The sequence below is a fragment of the Siniperca chuatsi genome, linkage group LG23 (assembly GCF_020085105.1).
Source record: "Siniperca chuatsi isolate FFG_IHB_CAS linkage group LG23, ASM2008510v1, whole genome shotgun sequence".
Classification (NCBI taxonomy): Eukaryota; Metazoa; Chordata; class Actinopteri; order Centrarchiformes; family Sinipercidae; genus Siniperca; species Siniperca chuatsi.
The window spans coordinates 6,118,359-6,139,647 of record NC_058064.1 but is presented as its reverse complement, the minus strand read 5'-3'; the positions used below and the strand labels follow the sequence as shown (position 1 = coordinate 6,139,647).

The window sequence follows — 21,289 nt, the reverse complement described above, 5'->3', positions numbered from 1 at the left end:
ATCTTACTTCATTAAATTGTTAATATATATGAAATGTACAAAATAAGTATGAATGATTTTCACAGATTATTTGATGGAAGAGTTGAGTATTCATATACTGAGCTTCAATGTGCATTATTGCACATATCCACCACTTATTACTTATATTATTACATTGTATTATTATACTGTATTATCATCATCAACCGGTAAACCCACTAGGTACCTCACACTTATTTTATCTTATACTTATACCCACCTGGTACTTAATTTATTTTCTGACCTGTTTTATAGGGTATTGTATTATATTTTTTGCTAGTACTTATTCCTGTGTGCACTGACGTAAAGGCGAGCTGCTGTAACAAAGAGTTTCCCTTCGGGGATAAATAAAGTATTTCTGATTCTGATTCTGATTGACTGAGGAAACAACAACTTGGTGTGAATTGTGACTTCTATCATGTACCCTATAGTATCGCAATAAACAATAGTCATACAATATAAAATGGAGTAGAGATATGCAACAGTGCCTCTCTTTCTGAAAATGCTTGTGAGTAAGCTGAATGTTAAGTAGTATTTTCAAGTACTCTTGTCCTATTTGGTGTACATCATGGATGTACTATGTACACCGTCTATAAGGGATTACCCTGCTCACTCTCCCCTCATAATCTGTTGATGATGACGTTATACTGCAGCTCCTGAGCTCCAGATCTCGCGAGGTTATAGAAAACAATCCAGACGCCCTCTCTCTCGCGGCTCCCCCCTCCTCACAAGCCCTCCCTTCCCACGCCCCAGTGCGCTGTGGGATAGTGGCACTATAAAGTATATCCTCTCTCGGAGACAGATAAGAAGCCCGAGACAGGAGGGGGATGAAGATGGCGGACGCCAAGCAGAAGAGGAATGAACAGTTAAAGCGATGGCTGGGCTCGGAAACGGACCTGGAGCCTCCTATTCTGAAAAAGAAGAAGACGAAGGTGAAGTTCGATGATGGCGCCGTGTTTCTGGCCGCCTGCTCAAGCGGCGATACCGAGGAGGTGCTTCGAATGCTTGACCGGGGTGCTGACATCAACTACGCCAATGTAGACGGTCTCACCGCCCTCCACCAGGTTTGTGTTAGCCTGCTATAGGTGTTAACGTCAGTCACTGGCACTGCCAGCATCATTAGACCCAAATATCGGTTTCATGCTAGCAACTACTTGCCCTGGAACACCTGTCAAATGGAAGCCATTCTCATCCCGTTGTTTACCTACCTAGCACACCCGTCCTTTTCGACGCAGAGCCAGAGATGGACACACTGGCTTCTCTCTGAGCTTGGTTATGGAATACTTAAAATCAAAACAGTGCTAACTGTGCATGCAGCTTTCAAGCAACAAAGTTAAAAGCTTCGCTTTCAGGACTACTTTATGCCCCAGTAAACTAGCCTGAATCCATATCCTCAGTGGGTGCAGTCTAATTGCTGTAACGTTACTGCTGCATTTCAGCTTGTAACATTGGGCTATTTATGCTGTAGATTACATTCAAGCCGAACAACCACCAGTGTTTATATGGTTCAGTGATACAGGATATACAGCTAATTTCGGGTGCTACGATCGAGTAATGCTAGGAGCTTAAAGTAAATGTTGTCATTGATTGAGACACCCATCCAGGCAAAATGAATTCCACAACGATGGCTATAACCTGGCTAGCAGCAAAAGTCGTTTTGTTGATAAACCCTACACCGCGACTGCGACTACTCTCTGGAGGGGAAGCAGAAGCTAGTTAGCGTTAGTTACTTACAACGTCATTCGGTTGCAGGATAATGTTGTTCTTGCAAGGCCTTGACTATATACCACATTTACGTAATATTCACATTGTTGACGACAGTGTTTGGTATATTAATTTAAATGTGATGAAGTGGTAAATGAGTTCAGTGTAGTATCAGCGAAGCGGAATCTATGCTAACGCTACATTCGCAGGATAAGATAGCTATCGTTAGCTGTTTAGCTAAGGTTAATTCATTCGTTAGCTTGCTTGAGAAACGACGTCAGCGGATAACTTTTTGTCTCTACATTTGACGTTTGGTGACATTGGTGTTTTTGGTTTAACCAGAAACAAATGTGTGGCAAATACTTTGCTGTTTGGCTGGAATGTCAGCAGTGCTAAGCTATCTATTTGCCCGCTAACCACGGTAGCTACTTTTACTAGCCTCTGTACTTTCCAAGCCAAATAATGAAAATGGCAGCACGTTTTGGCAGTCGTTATTCAGTGCTACCTTATGTGTACGGCTTTTGAAACCAAACATGTCAAATGTCTGATTTTCAAGGTTCATAAAACACCAGCCCAGTTATTGAAATATTATAGTAGTTAGTAGGTGCAGTTGCCGAAAGGAGAGCCCTGACATGGCTAAGTTGGATTCAATGATGTGTACTGTACATACAGTAGATTTGCGTTTGGAACTACTTAATTGATTACATCAGTGTAGATTATGGATTCATTTGTAATGTCTACTACTCGGTTCACTCTCTGCTGTGCTCCAGATGTGACCTCATCTCTCTGCTATTAAACAAATAATACCTGGAAGATATCAATATGATTCTTTTTTAGATAGAAACATTTGTTATTGCATCTAGTGACATTTGTTGCAAATGGAATAATATTATAGTATGTTAACCCTATCAGCTGCTGTACATCAATAACACGCTTCTTTTCGGTTTATAACATTCATGGAATTGCGGTATTTGATAGGTAGTTAACATTTAAAGAGTGGAATTTGATAAAGGTCCCTGGCTGGATTTGTACCCAGGACATTGCAGTTATGCGTATGTACCTCAGACCTCTGGGGCAACATGAAAACCCAAGGTACTTTTAGTATGAACAAGTCAAAGTTCCAGTTATTGCTGGTGGAAACAAGCATTTACAGTTTCATTCATTGCATCAACATGAATGCTTTCTCCCCCTATTTGTTTGGATAGCAAGTGCTTAAATGATCTAAGTATTAATAAAGGAGTTCTTGCATTAAATGTTTAATGCTAGCATAGATTTCCAGTGATGTCACTTTATTACTCATGCCCACACATCTAGTGTAAGCCTTAATACTGCACCACCTTGCTACATGGTGTGTTTGTTGTACCTATTAAAAGTTTTAAAAGCAATTTTGCTAAGATTAATAATTAGCTTTATCTTTAGATGTTGAATTGATTTTATTTGCATGAATATTTTCTCTTTGCATTTATTAATGGTGTTGTTAAATCAACCATTCTTTGTGCTTAGAGTCTGCTATAATTAAATCTGGAATTAGCATGGCCCCCTGTGCAAACTCACTGGGTGGAAATGTTGCCTTTTTTTGGGCTGATGTCCAGGGATGAGCTAGAGTGAGGAAAGAATTTGCAGTGCTGCTCTTCAGACCTAACCATCTCTGGAGACAAGCGGCTACTGTGTGTGTGTGTGTGTGTGTGTGTGTGTGTGTGTGTGTGTGTGTGTGTAGGCCAGCATGTGATCCTGGGATTTTGGAGTCGTATAATGGAGCTGAAGAAGGCAATACAGGGATATATGTTTAAAGTGCTAATCCCAGAATTGCAGAAAGGTCAAGCTGATTTTAGTTTATTTTAGATAAAGAGATGGACTGGAGATGGACAGTCAGTGTCATGCGATGTCTTTCTTGATGTCTTTGTCATGTTTCATTGTTGGTTTTAGGCAATAAACTCCAGAGCAGAATATGGCATGATTTTGTGAAACTAACAAGTTTTGCATTGGAAAAAATGTACATCACTAGTAATTTTGACTCTTTAATTTTCTGCAATAAACTGCACTGACCTCTGCACTGGCTTTGTTGTGAAGTGTGTCATGTTACATGAGGGCTCACTCCTCACTGGGTGCAGCGATATCACTCGCAATGCTGGTGACCATTGCAGGGTTATAAATACCACCACCACAAGTTCTCCTAACTGGGTTTCAGGAGATGATACTAAGTTTGGGTATGACTCAGAGTCTGTAGCTCTGGTTTGTAGTACAGCCCTGGCATAATCTCACATTTGGGCTAGAGGTTGTGTCTTTCGGCTAGAGGTTGAGTCATGGACTCTTGATGCAGAAGGACTCGTAAACATGTTTTCTTATATTGTTGTCTCTATGATGTGATTCATGATGAAGACCATAACAGGCCCTCTTGCACTTATGGACATTGTTAAGGATGATGTTTAGAGAATTAACCAATAATAATGTGACATTTTCAGTTTTTGATACTTGCAAGAACCCCAGAGTGAAGAGTGTGACTTTGTATAGCTTTTGTAGTTTCAAAATCACATTTCCATTTTGTGATGTGATTGACTGAGACAGATTAGTTCACCCAAACACAGACTGCATGAATTCAGGTGGGGTCCAGTAGACAAGTGGAGATTCCAGATCTCGTCAGTTAAACTCATCTCAGAGGGTAGCATTCCAAGTCCTGTCCTCCTAGCCCGTGCATTCCTCACATGACAGTCGCTGGAAACCATGGCAAAGAGAGAGCAGAGCAGACATTCCTCAGCTGTCACCTAAACCCCTCCTCTCTAGTCATTCTCTCACTGGCATGCCTCTCCCCATACAATGCCAAGACCCAGCTGACTGTTGCCCACTGAGCTCCATCAAGGCAATTAGTGTGGAGGTAACCAGGGCTTGTCGCTTCACACAAGAAAATCTCCACAGTGACCCACACCTGAACTTTTGTCTTTAGCATTCATGGCCTTTGCTGATCCCCAGGACCGAGGTGACAGGACTCAGCTCAGCTTAACATGTCAGAGTTGGGTATTACAATGCCTTTGCTTTGTTGACATTACACACCCTCATTATGGCCCTGAAGTCTATGAACATTATCTTGCACTGTCTCCATGACAACGACTCAGGGAAGGTTGCTAGTCACTTGTGTTGGTGGATTTGCATGTACAGAGTGGGAGTTGCATAACAGACTGAACAGAGAAAGAGTCTTTGGCAGTGCTCAGCAGTTTGAAATGAGAATCAACTTCATGAATCTTGTAATGGAACAATTACAGAGCATGTGGTGGAAGATGGTGAGGTGGCTCTGTTTCTTTTCATCCAGACCAGCATCAGTCATATTAACACATTACATAATTGCTGTGGATCTCACTACAGCCCCAACCCTGAGATTGTCAGCTGTGCCAGAGGCTCGCAGTTGGCCAGTGAGCAGAGCAAAAAAAGAAATGCCTTTTTGATATGTCCCTGTCCTCCTGATAAAGGCATCACGGGATCCTCTTACAGACCCCAAGCTTCCTGTCTTTCTGCCTGAGGGAGAAAATCCCGCCATCTCATGTGGAGAGGGGCCCCTTGGCTGAGACAGGCAAAACATCGCATTGCATTACAGATCTTCCCTGTTGATCTCACCTGTTTTGCTGGCCTACACAACAGAGATGCAGGTTAGTGACTTATCGAGAAAGGTTTAATCCACAGAAATCAGTCAGGGCTCTAGCTTGATGGTCTGCCTACATAATAACTCCCAGATCTGATGACTGTTAGATAAAGACTATTAAGGATTACATATTTTGAGGGTGAAATGTAATGCATAGTGTTTATTTCAGTTTTTCAGCATCTTGTGGGGTTTGTAGGCGTGTACAGCACGTGGCCCAAAACCTAGGAAAATTAGCCCACATGATAAAGCAATGCTCTTTTGCATGTAGGTTTAATTAGGAACCCTACTGATATTTGGTACATTCATGTAAAGCATTGTAAATCCACTGCCTTTTGATATGTATGGTCGTCAAAATCAACATCCTGGGGCATTTTGAATGCTAGTGAAATCGTTTCCTTTCAGGTAGCTTTAGGAGGGAGATGGATGCTCTTTTTAGTAAAGGGAAGCTTTTCTAATTGCACATTTGTTGTAGAGATTAGCATGATGGAGTACTTTTATATTAACTGATTGTTGAACATCAAGGTCCATGTAGTTTAGACATTGTGCAGCCTTTCATCCAGTATTTTGTCCATTGTTTGAGTGTTATTAATTAGTTGTGTTCTATAAATGACCTATTCTTTAGACACAGCTATATTGGCGGCAGGATCAGATGAGCTCAACCATTACAGTGGACTACCTGCTATGTGTAGAGCCAGCATGCCTATTTCTTTTGTTGGATTCATGCAGAGAACTAGTCTCTTAGCTGCTTCTATGACAAAACCAGCCAGTTATTGGCAGGTAGATAGGCTTCAAAGTTGACACGATAAAGGTAAACTACTCAAAATTGTTTAATAAAATGAAAATATATTGCTGGGTTTTTATGGTAAGTTACTCCAGTATTTAGGCTGTAACAGCATCTCCGTTCCCACCAGTTAATGCCAACTTATCTGCCCATTTTAGAAGAAGTCTGCTTTCACATCACTTTTCTTATAAAAGGTTGCATAAGGCTTCCAGGTTCTTTTGTTATGGTTTAAGGTCATTGTACAGTAGCAGCTAGTCACTCATGCATTTCTAACATATTGCAGAATACATTAAGATGCAACTTAATAATTCATGGACTGGAATCTAGATAGTCTAGGTTTTATTGTTCTTTGTCTAGCTCGAATAGTCAACTGCCAATCCTCCTTGAATGTGATTAGCTATTGCCATGTTTTGGTATTTAGTTGTGGCTAATATTTAGAACCAATTACTACTTCCCAAATGAGTTGTGCTTGTGTATCATTGTTAATGACACATCTTTGATATTTTAAAACTTGGTCTAAAAGCATAAGTCTACACTGACTCATGTAATTTGGTTCTGTTCAATGCATACAGGAGACTAATCAAAATTTGATTTTATTCTTATTTAGCTTCTTGGTGCCATTATTCATTATTTTGATGATGAGTTTCTCAAACAGCATCGCAGTCTTGAGGGTACAGTAGAGAAATATTATTGTATCCATGAAATTATCAACACATGAAACAAAACAGGTCATGCAAAAGTAAACTGTAACCTATCTATTGACTTCAAACAGATGGCAGGAGCAACATTAGAAATACAAGAAAGAAAGCATGTCTGGATCAATATGGATTAAAGCCAATCAAACCTTGACACAACAGCAGAAACAATAGTAGATGGACAGTGCAGTTAAATTAAGGAATGTCTTATTACATTTTCTGCCAGTGCCACCCTGTTTCCATTTTAAAAATCAACCAGCAGCTGTTTTTTGTGCAGTGGCTGACAAGTACTGTTGTAATGTGTGTTGAACTTTACACAGCAGGCACCGATGGTTGTCATGTCGTGGTTGTTTTGAATCAGCATAGTTTTACTGTTGCACTAATATGAGATAAACGGGATGCTCTCAATTCAACTTCTTACACAGAGGTATAGGTCACCCAATGCAATGCTAAATTCCACTCTTAATCACTGCAGTACTATTGTAACCTCAGCATGTTTGATTACTGAGAGCGTTCATTTTAGAATTGAAGCCCCAGAACATGTATATTTTACCTGTGTATAATTGGCAGGTCTCTCCTTGTCAAGCTTGCCTCTCTCACTGTTTCATTCAGCCTTTTTACCAACCCTGTAATTAACAGCAGGAAGTCCTTGCGGTGTTTGCGCGCCAATGCTTTGCAACATGCCAGGTCATCTGCTGATTGTGACACGTCAGTGTTGTTTCCTTGTACACTGTCATGATAACATATATGACTTTGAAAATAGACAGCCTCTGTGTAAGCTAAATGGGTTTGAAGGATTGGTCTCTACTGTACTGAAACAGAAAATTTACAAACAGTAGTTTGTTTGTAAGGGTAGTTTCTTATTGAAATCAATTTCACACCGTTAGCTCAGATGCGATGGAACCATAACCCAAACAAGAAAAATAAAACAACCATTTACAGCAACTGAACATATGGCAGGGTATATAGATACATGTAAATTTGTCTTCAGTGAGAGGTGGTGTATGTTTCTGTCTCATTGAGTTGGCTGAGAAGTACAATACATGAAACTGTTAAGCTTTTTAAAGAAAGGACTGTAGTATAGATTAAAAACAGTCATGTCTCAGTTGATTCTGGTCTGGATGGATCCTTTGCATCCCAACTCTCTTTATGACACTGCTGTGATAATGCACAGTGGGGATAAAATGCCAGAGGAATCCCCACCAGAGGATCTGGAACAGTGGGGCTTCTCTGAAGTATTTTAGATGAGCATTGCTGCAGGTTGGAACTGGTTCACCTGGGGACGTAAGGAGAATTCCTCAGTAGAATAAGCCTGCTGCCACGTATATGAGCTGTGCTGACTTGATGGCAAGGCTACGGACACGGACTTGACCTTGCCCAAAAGTGCATTTCATGTGGCGCACCACTTAACTTTTTAGCCTAATGTAATTATTGTATTGCCATAACATGGTAGTACTGCTCTATAATAATTCAGGAAAATGAGAAGTTGACTTCAAACCAAATGCTGCCATGTTTTCTCTCCCTTTCTGCTAAATGTGTTTTGATGATGTCAATAGCTGAGTATTTGTCACCCATACATGAGGTTGTAGCTCTTATCGCTGCATTGTGGAACAGTTCGAGAGGCTGATGAGAAATGACATGCAATTGCCTGTTGAGACTTTCGTGTAAAACTGATTGGTAAAGGAACTTGCCAGGTGCCTTAACAGATTAATGCCCACCGATCGCTTTTCTTCCTTCCCCCACTTTTCCAAGCCATGCATAATATTGAGCTGCTGTGAAATGTTTGTGGGATGACTTCAGCTTGTTTTTTTCCCCACCCTGTGGCATATAGTGTCTGTCTTCTACTTAAGCCAGGTCTTCTTGAAGCCATCCTGCTGTTGTTTGCTTGGCGGCAGTTACATGCCTCACGCTGAGTGTTTTTTATGAGCTGTTTTTGAACTGAAAACACCTGGACCCGGAGACTGTGAATTCCCCATTGTCTTACAGAGCAGCAAGTACAATTAAGACAGAGAGCGCATGTCCATTTGTTGTCAGTGGAAGGGTGAGGTTACATTCTTTCCATTTATTCTCAAAATGGCTGCATCTTCAGCTGATGAAATGAGGGGATAGAGGTGAACATGGTGATTGGCCCATTATACGCAATCTACACTTTGTGTTATTGTTAAGCCAGGGCATACAAATACTGATAGAGATGCAGCAAGATATTCGCACATTGTCCCAAGTATAAAGCTCTTCCTATACACTTGATTGGCATTGATTTTTGTTAGCGCTGATCCATGAGTGGCTATGAGATTGAATTAACCTGCTGTTTGCTGTGATGCTACCCCATTAGTGTTCTTATGAGCAAGCGCATGTGAGTGATACTCTTCCTGCAGATAAATAGCAGTGTCAGTAAATGGGCCTGGAACTTGACAGCCTGAGTACTTTGGCTTGTGATTCAAATGGACTTACATAAGTATGGTCTCTGTTTTAGCTAGAAGCTGATGTTTTTTCTGTTAAGATATCTTACTTTCATGTTTTAAATACTCCTAAATGATTTTAAACCTTGGTTCAAATGTTCCTCACTGGACAAAAAAAAAAGATGACTGGTGAAGGAAGATGAGTAGGCCTCTTTGTGTTTCTCTCTCCATATGTGTGTGCTTGACTTTCTTCATCATCAGTATGTTTATATAGTCGCCCAAAAACCACTCTTTACAACTTTTTTCACCCGCGATTTTGTTTTCACCACATCAAGTGAGCCGCATGTGGAGGATGCTTAATGACATCGCCTATCGAAACAATCTAAACAAACGTGGTATCGAATGACACCGGCCCCAACAGGTGTACTTACACGCTTTAAGAAAACAACAGCATAAGTAGGCCTACATTAAACAGGAGACTGTCTTTCTCTGTGTTTCTCTGCTGAGCATGTGCGATTGTCAGTAGACTGCACGGTAGGGAAGGTAAAGTGAGGTGAGAATACTAGTTAATTGAGCGCGGATGACGTTGTTGTTGTTGTTGTTTGTTTGTTTGTTTATTTGTTTTTTATTTATCAGACCTGCTAAATTTCAGGCACACTAATGTGACCAATGAAAATGTTTAGTCGCACATGACAGATTTTTGGTTGCATGTGCAAACCTGGAGCCCTGAACTGAGCATCAACTAATTCTATTTAATAACAGATTGAACTAGAGGTAGTGATAGGTAACTGAATTTTATCTCCATGTTATATAGAGCATAAATGTCTGGTCACTGAGTCCAATCAAGCTGAGATGTTAATAGACTGTTAAATGAATAATTAATGAACCACAATCACTCAGGCAGCTGTATAGAGAACTAAGAATTCATTACAATGCAGCGTTAAGACACAGTCAAGTTAGGATGCTCAAGATCTAGGCCCCGGGCGTTTTTATAGATTATGTTCGAATAGAAAAAAAAACTATTCTGGTCCATTGGATGCCATTGTGCTGCACGTTTTCAGGCCCAGAACTTGGGGAAGAAGGGAGGTATTGCTCGTCTTTCCTTACTGAGGTGGTGATGGTAGGAGAGATCAGGGTGTTGGAGATTTCAGGCCAGAGAGGAACAGGAAGTGGCTGTTTATTTTTCTCATTTCCTCTTTGAGGCTCTACTAGTGAGCCTGCTTCTTCCACTCCCTCTGCTTTTATTACTGACGCTAGCCTAACAGACACATTTAAGCGTGCCTTGCCTAATAATTTACCTAAAACCGGACAAACAAATATGCATTAATCTCTTCTTTTTTTTTTAAAACATACTTTATGTGTGGTGAATTAAATGGATTTATTTTGTTGTTGTTTTTTAATGTTTACCAGTATGTCCTATGGAGATGACTGAGGTCTGCATTGTATCAGTATATCATTGCTTTGAACTTTAGGAAGAAAATTTCACTCCTAATTGAAAGACTTGCAGTGGACTGCAGTTTTTGTTTTTTGTAGGGCTGCACAACAGTTGAAAAGCAAGTGAAATATCTGTGTCCACATGAGTAGGTTATTCTAGTTAAGGTGTAGATTACACTGTCTCCATCTTATTTTAGTCCACTCAAAACTGTGAAATTAGTCTCTGTCTTGTGTGACAGTGGACTAACAATTCAGCATGCATTGTGATGAAGTCTTACTCTGGTGACGATCCATACTTGTGCTGGTAATGGCTATAAATTGGTAGCATGCCTGCAGGGCAGACCCTGGCACCCACACTATCCATTTAACCTTTTGGATTCAGAGCTTGTTGGCGTGAGCGGTGACACAGTGCCAGTACGTTGGGGGAAGAGGGGAGGGGGTGTACTGTGGACCATTCTCAATACCTCTTTAGTACACTGACTGTCAGTGACTGTTGACTGAGCTATCTACTGTCCTCCGTATAGTAGCCTCCACATAAGGGTTCTATTATATGGAAATATCAACAGAGGTTGTATTCTACCATCTCTCCATGGCTATCTGACCTCTCTGCCCCCTGCCTTTGGACCCCTCACATGGAAACTAATTGGGCTCTCAAGTGGGGCTATTGTTTTGGCTGCTGAGCGAAAGCCCAAGTGAAACATACAGTTACAATCTCGCCGGTATTTTTTCCCCCCTCTTCCTCAATCCTGGTCTTCTTTTTCCATGGGAATCCCAGGGCCATATATGGTCGTCCTCGGTAGCAGCAGCTAGAGCACTGAAGGCAGAGGCTATGTGTGTGTATGTGTGCATGTGTGTAGTCTGGTTACAGCTCCCAACAGGGCTCATCTAGTGGAGGGACCCAGCTGGTCGCCTTGCAGCGCTCTAACCCTCCCCCTCGTACCCTCTGGCCTCATGAACCCTGCCAATAGCACAGGAGCTGTTAGCTCTTTGTCTCAGGCGTAAACACACACACAGATGTACACCACCTTACAGAATGAACATACACACTATAGTCTCTCTCACAAGTATAGATTCACTGATCCTCATGTAATCCTTTTTTCATTCATGTCTGGATTGTTCTATTTCCAATATTATTTTAACTTTTTCCCCACATCTCTCTTTGTCTGGGCTGATCTGTCTAACACACGCATATGCAAACGCAGACACATAACGCACTCATACTTACATGCAGGCGGTAAGAAGGAATTCCTTTTGTGGAAGTGGCTGCGTGCCTCTGAGCCAATGACGTAGCCCATGAGGAGTGGCCAAAGCGCTGATGCCTGAAGCCCCAAGGCTAGGGGTATTACTTATCTGGGAATTTCTCCACTGGTATGCTAGTCCAGGGCCTTGCTACTTGCTGGTTAGGTGGTTGCAGAGAGAAGTTGTACTTCTAGAGGGAGAGGAGTAAAGAGAGAGAGGCCAGTTCTGAGCTCCAGAAAAAGCTGCTTTCTTGTCCATACAGTTGCTTTATGGGAGAAAACTGTTCTTTCCCTTTGAGGAAAAATGAAACAAGTCCTGTGTTATTAAGCTTTATTGTGGATGCCCTAAGCACAAATTCTGAAAGCCAACAACCCTATTTCTGTCTCCATTTTGTACAGGCAATGTTTGAGAAACCTTACACCATAATACCTAGATAATGTTTTGGCTTTCCTGACTGATACTACAGGGTTTCAGCCATCATCCATCTCACCACAGAAATTACAGCAGTTTCACTCCCCCCACATCACATAAAGAAGATAACCACACAATGATTGCAAAGGATGGCAAACATTAGCAAGTGCAGTTTGTTTTTATGAGTGTGTGTGTTTTAATATGTTTTCTTAGAGAGAATTGTAGTGATATCACCACTCTTCTCCACATGCCATGGTTTTTTTTTTAAAGGGCACTGAGTGTCTTGTGCTTGTGTAGGTGCTTTGATCCCAGCCAAAGCCCTGATCACAATCGAAGTGAGAGTGACTCAAGCCTTTGCGGTTTGATGGTTTGAACAGCTGTTCCAGAGCTAAACAGTCTGTCCAATCACTGTGATAATCTTAGTTTGTTGCTGTTGTAGTTTTACATTTAGGGAATGTAGCATAATCCACAGACATCTCTGAATAAACAGTCCCAATAAAAACTCTCCAGTTGAAGTATTCAATGATTGAGCACCACTAACAAAATTCCATTCACCATCATTGACAAATAAAGCCCAAACCACAACTATATGCAAGGCTAGATATCACCAGGGAAAAGGGATAGAGTAGGTGAGAGTAGGTGATGCTGACCATTGTGCTGCTTTTTTTTATTGTGTTTGTATGCATGTTTCTGATGTGATGTGTGCAGTATTTGTCGAATCATTTTAATATGGCCCTTTTTTCACAGACCCACAATCTGAAATAAATTGATTCAGTAGTTCCTTGCACCCATGACAGACCATATTTGGTCTGAATAAATAATATGGAAATAATATCAAAATATTGGCTAACACTCTTCACATTCATAACATAATACTCTAGTCAGCAGTAGTTCAGTTGGATGACCTTGGGAAACAGATAGCCATTGTTGTATGAAACATTACATTGCACAGCAAGTGTAAGTACTTTAGTTTACATCAATATTTTAATGACCATCTGCATCATATTTAGTTCCCCTGTTTTAGTCTTCATATGTGGCACCCACTGATGGTTCTCATGACATCCTATGCCACCCAGGCACACTGTTGTCAGTCATGGTTGTTATCATGGGAATGCACCATTGACATTGTCATTGAATGTTGAATAGCTGCTAGCACAATGGGCTTAGCTGGAGTTCCTTGACATTCTCAGCAGTAAAATGTGCAGGAGCCACAACAGTAGCTTTCTACAGGGTGCTTGAGTTGGCCATCTGAAGGTGCTACTAAAGGAAGTCAATGAGGGGAGGGGTCTTCAAGTGTCTCCTTGATGTGGAGTGCTGCCAAATTAAGCTTGGCGCTCTCTGCACAATGGCCCAGAAGATAATAAACCTACCTTTTTATATACACACACACACACACACACACACACACACACACACACACACACACACACACACAGTAGCGTATACCCCTTTACAGGGGTGTCAGACTTGTCTATCTGAAGTGATGCATGTGGTACAAAATATCTAAATTTTGTAATTTGTTTTTGCAATTTTGTCTTCTGTGCTTATGGGTTGAGCCTCTTCAGTTCCCGTTTACATAAAATGAAGCACATGACCTCTGTTGCTGTGATGGAAGTTCGTGTAAATGTCAAGCACAGACAGAAACTGATAGCATTATGGTTTGATCAGCTTGTTACAGTATTATAAGTAACTAAGCTGGTGTGGTTCTATCATTACATCCTGTATGCTTCCATCTATTTGTATCTTTCACATTTAGTAACTTTGACTTTTTGCAAGATGTTATTCAGTATAAGATGTAAATGTGGCTGTCCAAAAGTAGTTTTTTATACAAGTCATATAGTCACGGCCTATTTACTGTAATAATGCAAAGTCTGATGTCATATTAACCATAACATTTGCAGAAACAAATGAAGTAACCGTACATTGTACTCAAAACACATTAGTTACAGTTTCGGGTGAATGGCTTAATATCACCACACTGGGTCTTGTATTTCTTTCTGCTAAAACTAGTGTGTTTTTGAATATTATAAATAAAAGACTATAATTGGTAGCAGTGGCACTCATAGTCGCACTACAAGACATCTCTCTTTTTTGCCATAAAAGGTTATGAGAATTGTTCCAATAACAGTTAAAAGTCATGCGTGCAAGGGGTCAACAAAAGAAAGATGGTACATCAAGATGCTCCATTCAACATTGGCTTTTTGATGTTGTTTCACAGTACTTTGCTTTTTGCGCTGCCTTCAGGGGCTATCCGAGCAACCCCTGTGTGCTTTAAAATAAAGTCTTTTCTCTATTTATTTATGTTTCTTACAAAAGCCTGACAAGGCCTGAACCCATGTTCTCTTTTTGGCTTTGTTGTCGTGGAAACAGACCGGCCTCCTTTCTTAGGTGCACATCATGGGTAAATTTTTTGGGCCTGCGCCGAGAATGGCTTAACCCATCTTCTTTGCGGTGCTAGTAGGGAGTAGGGCTTGAATTCCTCCATATTATTTCAGGATTAAACTGGTGCATATGATGAACACTGTATTGTTTCTGTCCTAATCTACTCCATATTTATCCCCACTGGCCTGGGAAGGTTTATTAAGTTAATCTGTTGATAGCGCCTAAAATCAGCCCCACACGGGTGCAGTTAATTGATGAGTGTGTGAAGTGGGAGATATATACATGGTTCTGCTTTACTTACTATTCTGTCTACTCTTTTGAAACCATGTCTAAACACAAGTCAACATGAATAACACTGATGGTATTTACATGTATCCAGCATTTATGGCTACTATTTATCTAGCAAGGTAAGGCCTGATGGCATGTTAAAAATGGAAAACATACAGTTGGAATAGGCAAATATTAAGGTCAGTATATGTATTTTTATGTGTCATGTTTGCTTGTGGTGCTTCACATTTACTCTGGCTGGCTTGGGACAGGTTTCTCTTTCCTGCTCTTTCATAAAGTGCCATTTGAGGCCAGTTCTTTCTTGACAAATACAGGCTGACCTTCCAGTGACGTCTGGCTGATGTTTATTTTAATGTGCTCTCATCAGCATACACCAGCTCATAAACACAGAAGACACGTTTTGTGATTTAGAGATAATGTTTTGAGGAGTTGGAAAAGAACATGGTAGGAGCAGTCCTGTATTGTGAAAAAAGATGTTAAGTGGTCTGTCACAACCTCAAGGATCAAATAAGGCTCTGCTGAAGCATTACAGTAGATCTTGCTGCACTGTGTATATTCATACAATATAAACATTCGATCACCTCTGGTATTATGTTTCCACTTTACAGCACTGTTAAATGTGACATGATTCACCTGATGTAAAGTAATTTCAGTCTTCAGAGTTTTCTCCCTGTTAGACTTGGTGGAATATTGCCAACACTCCTCAGTGAAATTCTGTTAATGACGCCTACTTTCTGTGGATTATAGATTTTCATCAGATTGGACCTTTGACTCCCATTGACTACGGTTCAGATTTTTCAACTTCAATTAATTTCTAATTAGAGATTAGTGATTTTCACTGCTTTTCTTGCTCTACTGCTAACCACATCCCTCAAAGCCTAATGGATAAACAGAGCTGTTTTCAGAAGCTGGCCACAGAATGTACATTAAACTCTATCGACCAATCAAATGGAGCATCCTGTGTCCATTGATTAGGTTAGTACTTGATTTTTTTGCTGATACGTCAACTTCCCAGAAGCCTCAGTTTCCATTAAAGAGGGTCTTTTTATCAGAAAGGGTGGCAAGGACTCCTCGTGTAGTCCTGCCTGGCAAACTGACAGGATACATCAAGTATTATCTAATGTGTTGTGACCACATGGTGTTTAGCCAGTGAGTATTTCTTACTCAGTGCAGCAACCTTGGCTTTCTCAGGTCTACTACATGTGTGACTATTACTTTTAAAGATGAATTAAAAACATACATGGACATTGGGAGCAGACCTTAGTATCATTGAGAGGATTCATGCACAGTCTGGAGCAAATATTAATCCTGCAATAAAGTAAATGTATCATCACAATGGTAGAATCAACCCAAATTGTTTTCAGAAGCCAACATTTTATATACATTTTGTTGTGGTCCTTCCCTGAGTATAATGTCTATTGTATCTGTACTAGTCTATTTTAGTTTAGCATGCATTTATATATATATATATATAATATACACACACACACACACACACACACACACAAATAAAATATTTATTTATTTGTGTAGTGCCATCCATCTTATTGCCTTCATGCTTGACAAGGCCTTCTCTCTTCTCCCCCTCTCAGGCACACTGGCCAAACAGGTTTAAATGTCAACGTGTCTGAGAGTGAGTCACTACATGTCTGAATGTTTTAGTGTGAGCAAAGCACAGGTCCTATACTGTATGTCATTTGGGGGCTGATTGTGATGTCTGAGACAGGATTAAGCCCACAATGTTTCTTAATATAATTTTAATATAACCTCAGTTCCCCTTCCTCTACTGTCTGACTCACTCACTCTGCCTGCTGTCAGACATAAAAATATTTTGTCCCTTAGATTTATTTATATTAATATATATTGAACCATGGAGGTGAATGTTAGTGCAATGTGGGTTTGCAAAAGTCTATGCTGCCCCCCTTACATTGCTGCTCTTGAAATAAAAGATAGGGGAATCCGTGGTACTTTCTCTTGACTCTCTTCTTCTTTCTCCGGCCCCCCGGCCACTACACTATACATACTCGTGAAGTAGACTGTCATTCTGGCACCTGTCAGCCACAGACAATTACAGCCATTAAGGGATTACCTTTGTTGGGCTCCAATAGCTGCTAGGAGGAGCCAGTGGAGCAAGGTGACGCACTGAAGAGGGAGGTCACAGCCAGCATTGCGTTCGCCTTAAGGGGCTTGTTTCCATTCTTAGAGAAGGAGAAGACTTTGAAGAGATAATAAATGAGTGAGGAATGACTGAGGGAGTGGATTTAGATGAAAGTAGGGAGGACAGCTTTCAGTTGAGAGGCAGAAAGCTGTAACAATCCTTTTTTTCCAATTCCATGTAATTTTTCAGCAGTCGTAAATGAAAACAGACAAAACATCACAGCACAGCATTACATGTAAAAGGTACCTGATGCATCAAGTCAAGGCTGACTGATTAAATGCTGCGTTGCCTCACATCACCTGACAGTTTTTGAAAACAACACACCGCTGACAGCCATAACCTACAATTTCCACTCCAATGGGAATGTTTTTAGACAGTTTATTTATTTGTTCATAATACAAATTGAAAATATGTCTAAACACATTGACACTGTAACATGTTCTTTGCATTTGTGTCGTCATCTGTGGTCAAAATGCAGTGGTGAAAAGTGAAGAGACTGGAGTCACTGATTCACTAGGCTGAAGAGCCAGTCAGACAGCTCACTTTCACTTACTGCCTTGCTTGCCAATTCCACACGCTTAGTCAGCTGGCGATAAGGGCCCACTGGTGCCACTTGTCTTTATTTCGAATCCCACAAGGATGTAGAATGCATTATAATCTCTGGAGGACAGGCACAGCAAGAGGGCAACACATGAATGTGACCAAAGAGTGTGATTGCCTGTGAAAAATAAGCACCCATCCTCCTCTACCCTTGTAGGGAAAAACGTGGAGCTCATCGTTACATGATAGAGTTAATGTTATTGCTTCCAATATGATGATGATGATGATAAATACGGCTATATATAAGGATTGTCTGTTACACTACACAAATGTAGTGGCTAGACTTATCCTGTTTAGAAGTCTTGAGTGTCCCAACACTTTATTTTAAAGCCTTGAACCACAGGTCTGCATTTGTTGACATTACCAAATTGTGGATTTGGATGGGGACCACAAGCTGCCATGTGTTGGAACAGGGTAGCCGCATCATTTGTACATCGTGGTGACGTCCAACTAAGAAGCCCATGAGGGTGACATTTCAAAGTAATAGTTTGCTTTTTTGTCTGCCCTGTAACAAAGTCAGATGAACCTAGTCTGTTTAAAAAGTCTGTCTGTACCTGGAGAAACTCGGTGCCTGAGCACCCACACACAACCAAACCACATCATACACAAACACACACCGTCAGATAAGCTCAGTAAGGCCTCTGCAGGCGCTCTTCAACTCTGGCCATGTACGGCATTGTAAACGGACCAAATTTGGACAAGGATTCCAGCCAGATAGTCGTGTGCCCTGAACGTGAGGCCGCTGTGTGTTCATGTGTATCTGTTTCCCTTGTCAATGCTTTTGTTGTCATAGCAACCCCAGGAGAGAGAGGAAGACAGTTTGAGCACAGTGTTCAGTGATGGAGGTAAAGGGGTCGGGGGTGGCAAACTTTGGTTTTGATATTGCTAAGTGGTAATTGTTGTGAATTTCAAGTGTGTATCACCACTGATTATTTAGTATAGTGTGTGTGTGTGTGTGTGTGTGTGTGTGTGAGAGATAAAAATCCGTGAATGTGTAATTCCACAGAAGAATTTTGCTTAGTGGGTTGGATAGCTGCAGAGATACTGGAGAGTACTTGCTGTTTTTTCCACTTGATGACTTTGTTTCTGACCACTGCTTTGCAGGTGACCTTGTTTGTGTCTTTGATGTCTTCTTAACCTCAGGTCCTCTGTGTGTCCTGAATGAAAAGTGCACTGCAGGCTCTGAATTGCTGCTTTTCCTTTGTCTCATTTTGGATGTTGAGCAGAAATGTGACCTCCTTGACAGCTTGCTCCCTTTCAGGCGTGTGGCCAAGTACTGCTGTTGCTCTGAGTGTGTATGAATTATATGCAGTCCTTTTTTATATTTAGTATACAAATGTATCCATCGTACAAGATCTTACAAAAACTGTATTTGATTATGGACACCCAGCCGTATGGCCCTATTGTGAAATTTGAGAAGTTCCGTATTTTTGGATGAATTTTTCTAAATGTATCATAATTAAGTTTGTCTGCAAAACAGCAGTGGCTTAGTGGTTAGCAGTATTGCCAAACAGTAAGAATGTCCTGGGTAGACTTATTTCACAGTGGTGCAAGTTCTTGGCAGAACATTGCCAAAACAGATATTTTTAGAGGCATTGTCTACTTCATTAGACTAGAGACAATAGAGAAGAAACAGAAAATGAGGAGAGGGAGAGAGATTGGTGATGACATGCAATAAAGGTCCATGGCTGGAATTGAACAGTGGCTATGTCACGTTTACATTGTTGGTGTCTTAAACACCTAGACCACTAGAATGCCCTCAGAGACAGATATTTTAAATGGCTTTCTTTAGGCCACATTAAACAAATGCAATGAGACAAAGGAGCTTGGCTTTACACAAAAAAAAATAATTTATCATGCAGAAATTCATAGTTTTTAAACAAAAAGAAAACATTACAAAAACATTTTATTGCTTACAAAAACAATTATGCTGGTATAGAATAGACCCTGCATGTTTAATAACATAGTCAAGTGCTGATCAAATGTATAACAAAACCAAAAGTACTCCCACCCTGGTGCAAATTCTGCTTCAAAATGTAGGTAAAACCACAACATCTCCCACTTCATGAGTCAGAAAATCTTAAATTAGTTCTCTCCCACTTGCAGCTGCTATTTATTTCTGTGGGTATCACCTTTTGTTTTCACTATGTCATCAGTCATACATGGTTTGATTTGATGCACTGACGGTTTCAGAAAATGGTTAAACAACATTATAGACGGTTTGAAGAAAATTAGCCTTGTGCATGATAACCGCCCACTTATCCTTACTCCTGATTTTCTTTGGCACAAGACTGTCTATCAAGACTTTCTCAGACTGTCACCAATCATTATCAAACATGCATGCTATGTTTGTGGGTGGTCTGTTAGTTGCAGTGACCGACATTACGTTAAGTAAAACCCAGATGTCTTCTGCTGAAACATTTAGTGAACCTTTATCCATAGGCTGCATAACACTGGCAGTACCACCTGCCCCAGCAAGCATAGTCTTAAGTGTGATCCTGATTTGGGCTAACTGAGGTATTTTAATGTGGAGTCTTAATAGTTTTACTTGTGTTCAGATGTTCCTAAAGGTGCTCCAATTTCCTTCCACACTGAATGACATGCCTGTTAGGGACATCCTCCTGTCCTTAACCAAGAGACTGGCTTTCTGTAGCTTGACTCCAGCACCAGAGAATGGCACAGTTCCTAATTATTGGGACTGATGAAATGAAGAGGATAAACTCTGGGTGCAAAATGTGCTGGCAAATGGTTGTTTTACTTTTGCTCAACCACAGATGTGGATTTAATCGAGTGATTAATCAGCTGCACAGTGTAAGAGAAGAACGCACGGTGTGCGTGTTTGCGGTTATTTCAAGGGTTTGATTTATCATACTTGAGGAAATATTTGGCTAATGTGCAAAGCTGACTTTTTAAATAAAAGCTTTGAAAGTCTTTGAAAGTGTTTTTTAAATGAATTATCTTTCTTTTTGCATAAAGTAGCAGCATATAGGCACAGCACCCCAATGCCTCCATCAGCAGTACTACACTATGTGGTATTTCAAGCACCCCTGCTATGTGCAGGTATTTTGGGAATGCTCCAGCTGCCAAAACACCCCAACAATTCTAGATGCACGTGGCAATCTATCAGACTCAATGCTCTTTCTATGCGACCTGTTTGTAACTATAGCACAGGCCATCCCACTGCTCATATGCATGTGTGCATGTACATGCACATGTACACATATAGACACACAGGACAGATCACACTCCTTGCTTCTTACAGTGGCCTTATTTCCCCTCTCTCTCTCTCAGGCATGCATAGATGACAATGTTGACATGGTGACTTTCCTGGTGGAGCATGGAGCCGGCATCAACCAGCCTGACAACGAGGGCTGGATCCCCCTCCACGCTGCAGCCTCCTGCGGATACCTAGACATAGCAGAGTAAGTATTGAGAGACCTGTTTACAAGGCAGTTTATTTAGTTTCTAAGAAGCTGTTGTATTTGTTTCATCAGGTTTGATTTCTGCAAACTCATACTTACATCCTGTTTTGTATCTATCTATCTGTAT

General features: G+C 40.8%; 1 protein-coding gene across 6 annotated transcripts in view; it reads left to right on the top strand.

Annotated features, from left to right (window-relative positions):
• Positions 1–736: 736 nt before the first annotated feature.
• The window catches only part of ppp1r12a (protein phosphatase 1, regulatory subunit 12A), a 55,040-nt gene continuing 34,487 nt past the window's right edge, over positions 737–21,289 (top strand). For 4 of the 6 annotated variants that reach the window (XM_044186699.1, XM_044186698.1, XM_044186697.1 and 1 more), the window contains exons 1-2: positions 737–1,082; positions 21,032–21,162. In XM_044186699.1, the coding sequence (XP_044042634.1) occupies positions 846–1,082; positions 21,032–21,162 (368 nt within the window). In that variant the 5' untranslated portion in view covers positions 737–845. The remainder of the gene's footprint in view (positions 1,083–21,031; positions 21,163–21,289) is intronic. The other 2 variants (XM_044186695.1, XM_044186696.1) reach the window with 1 other exon arrangement.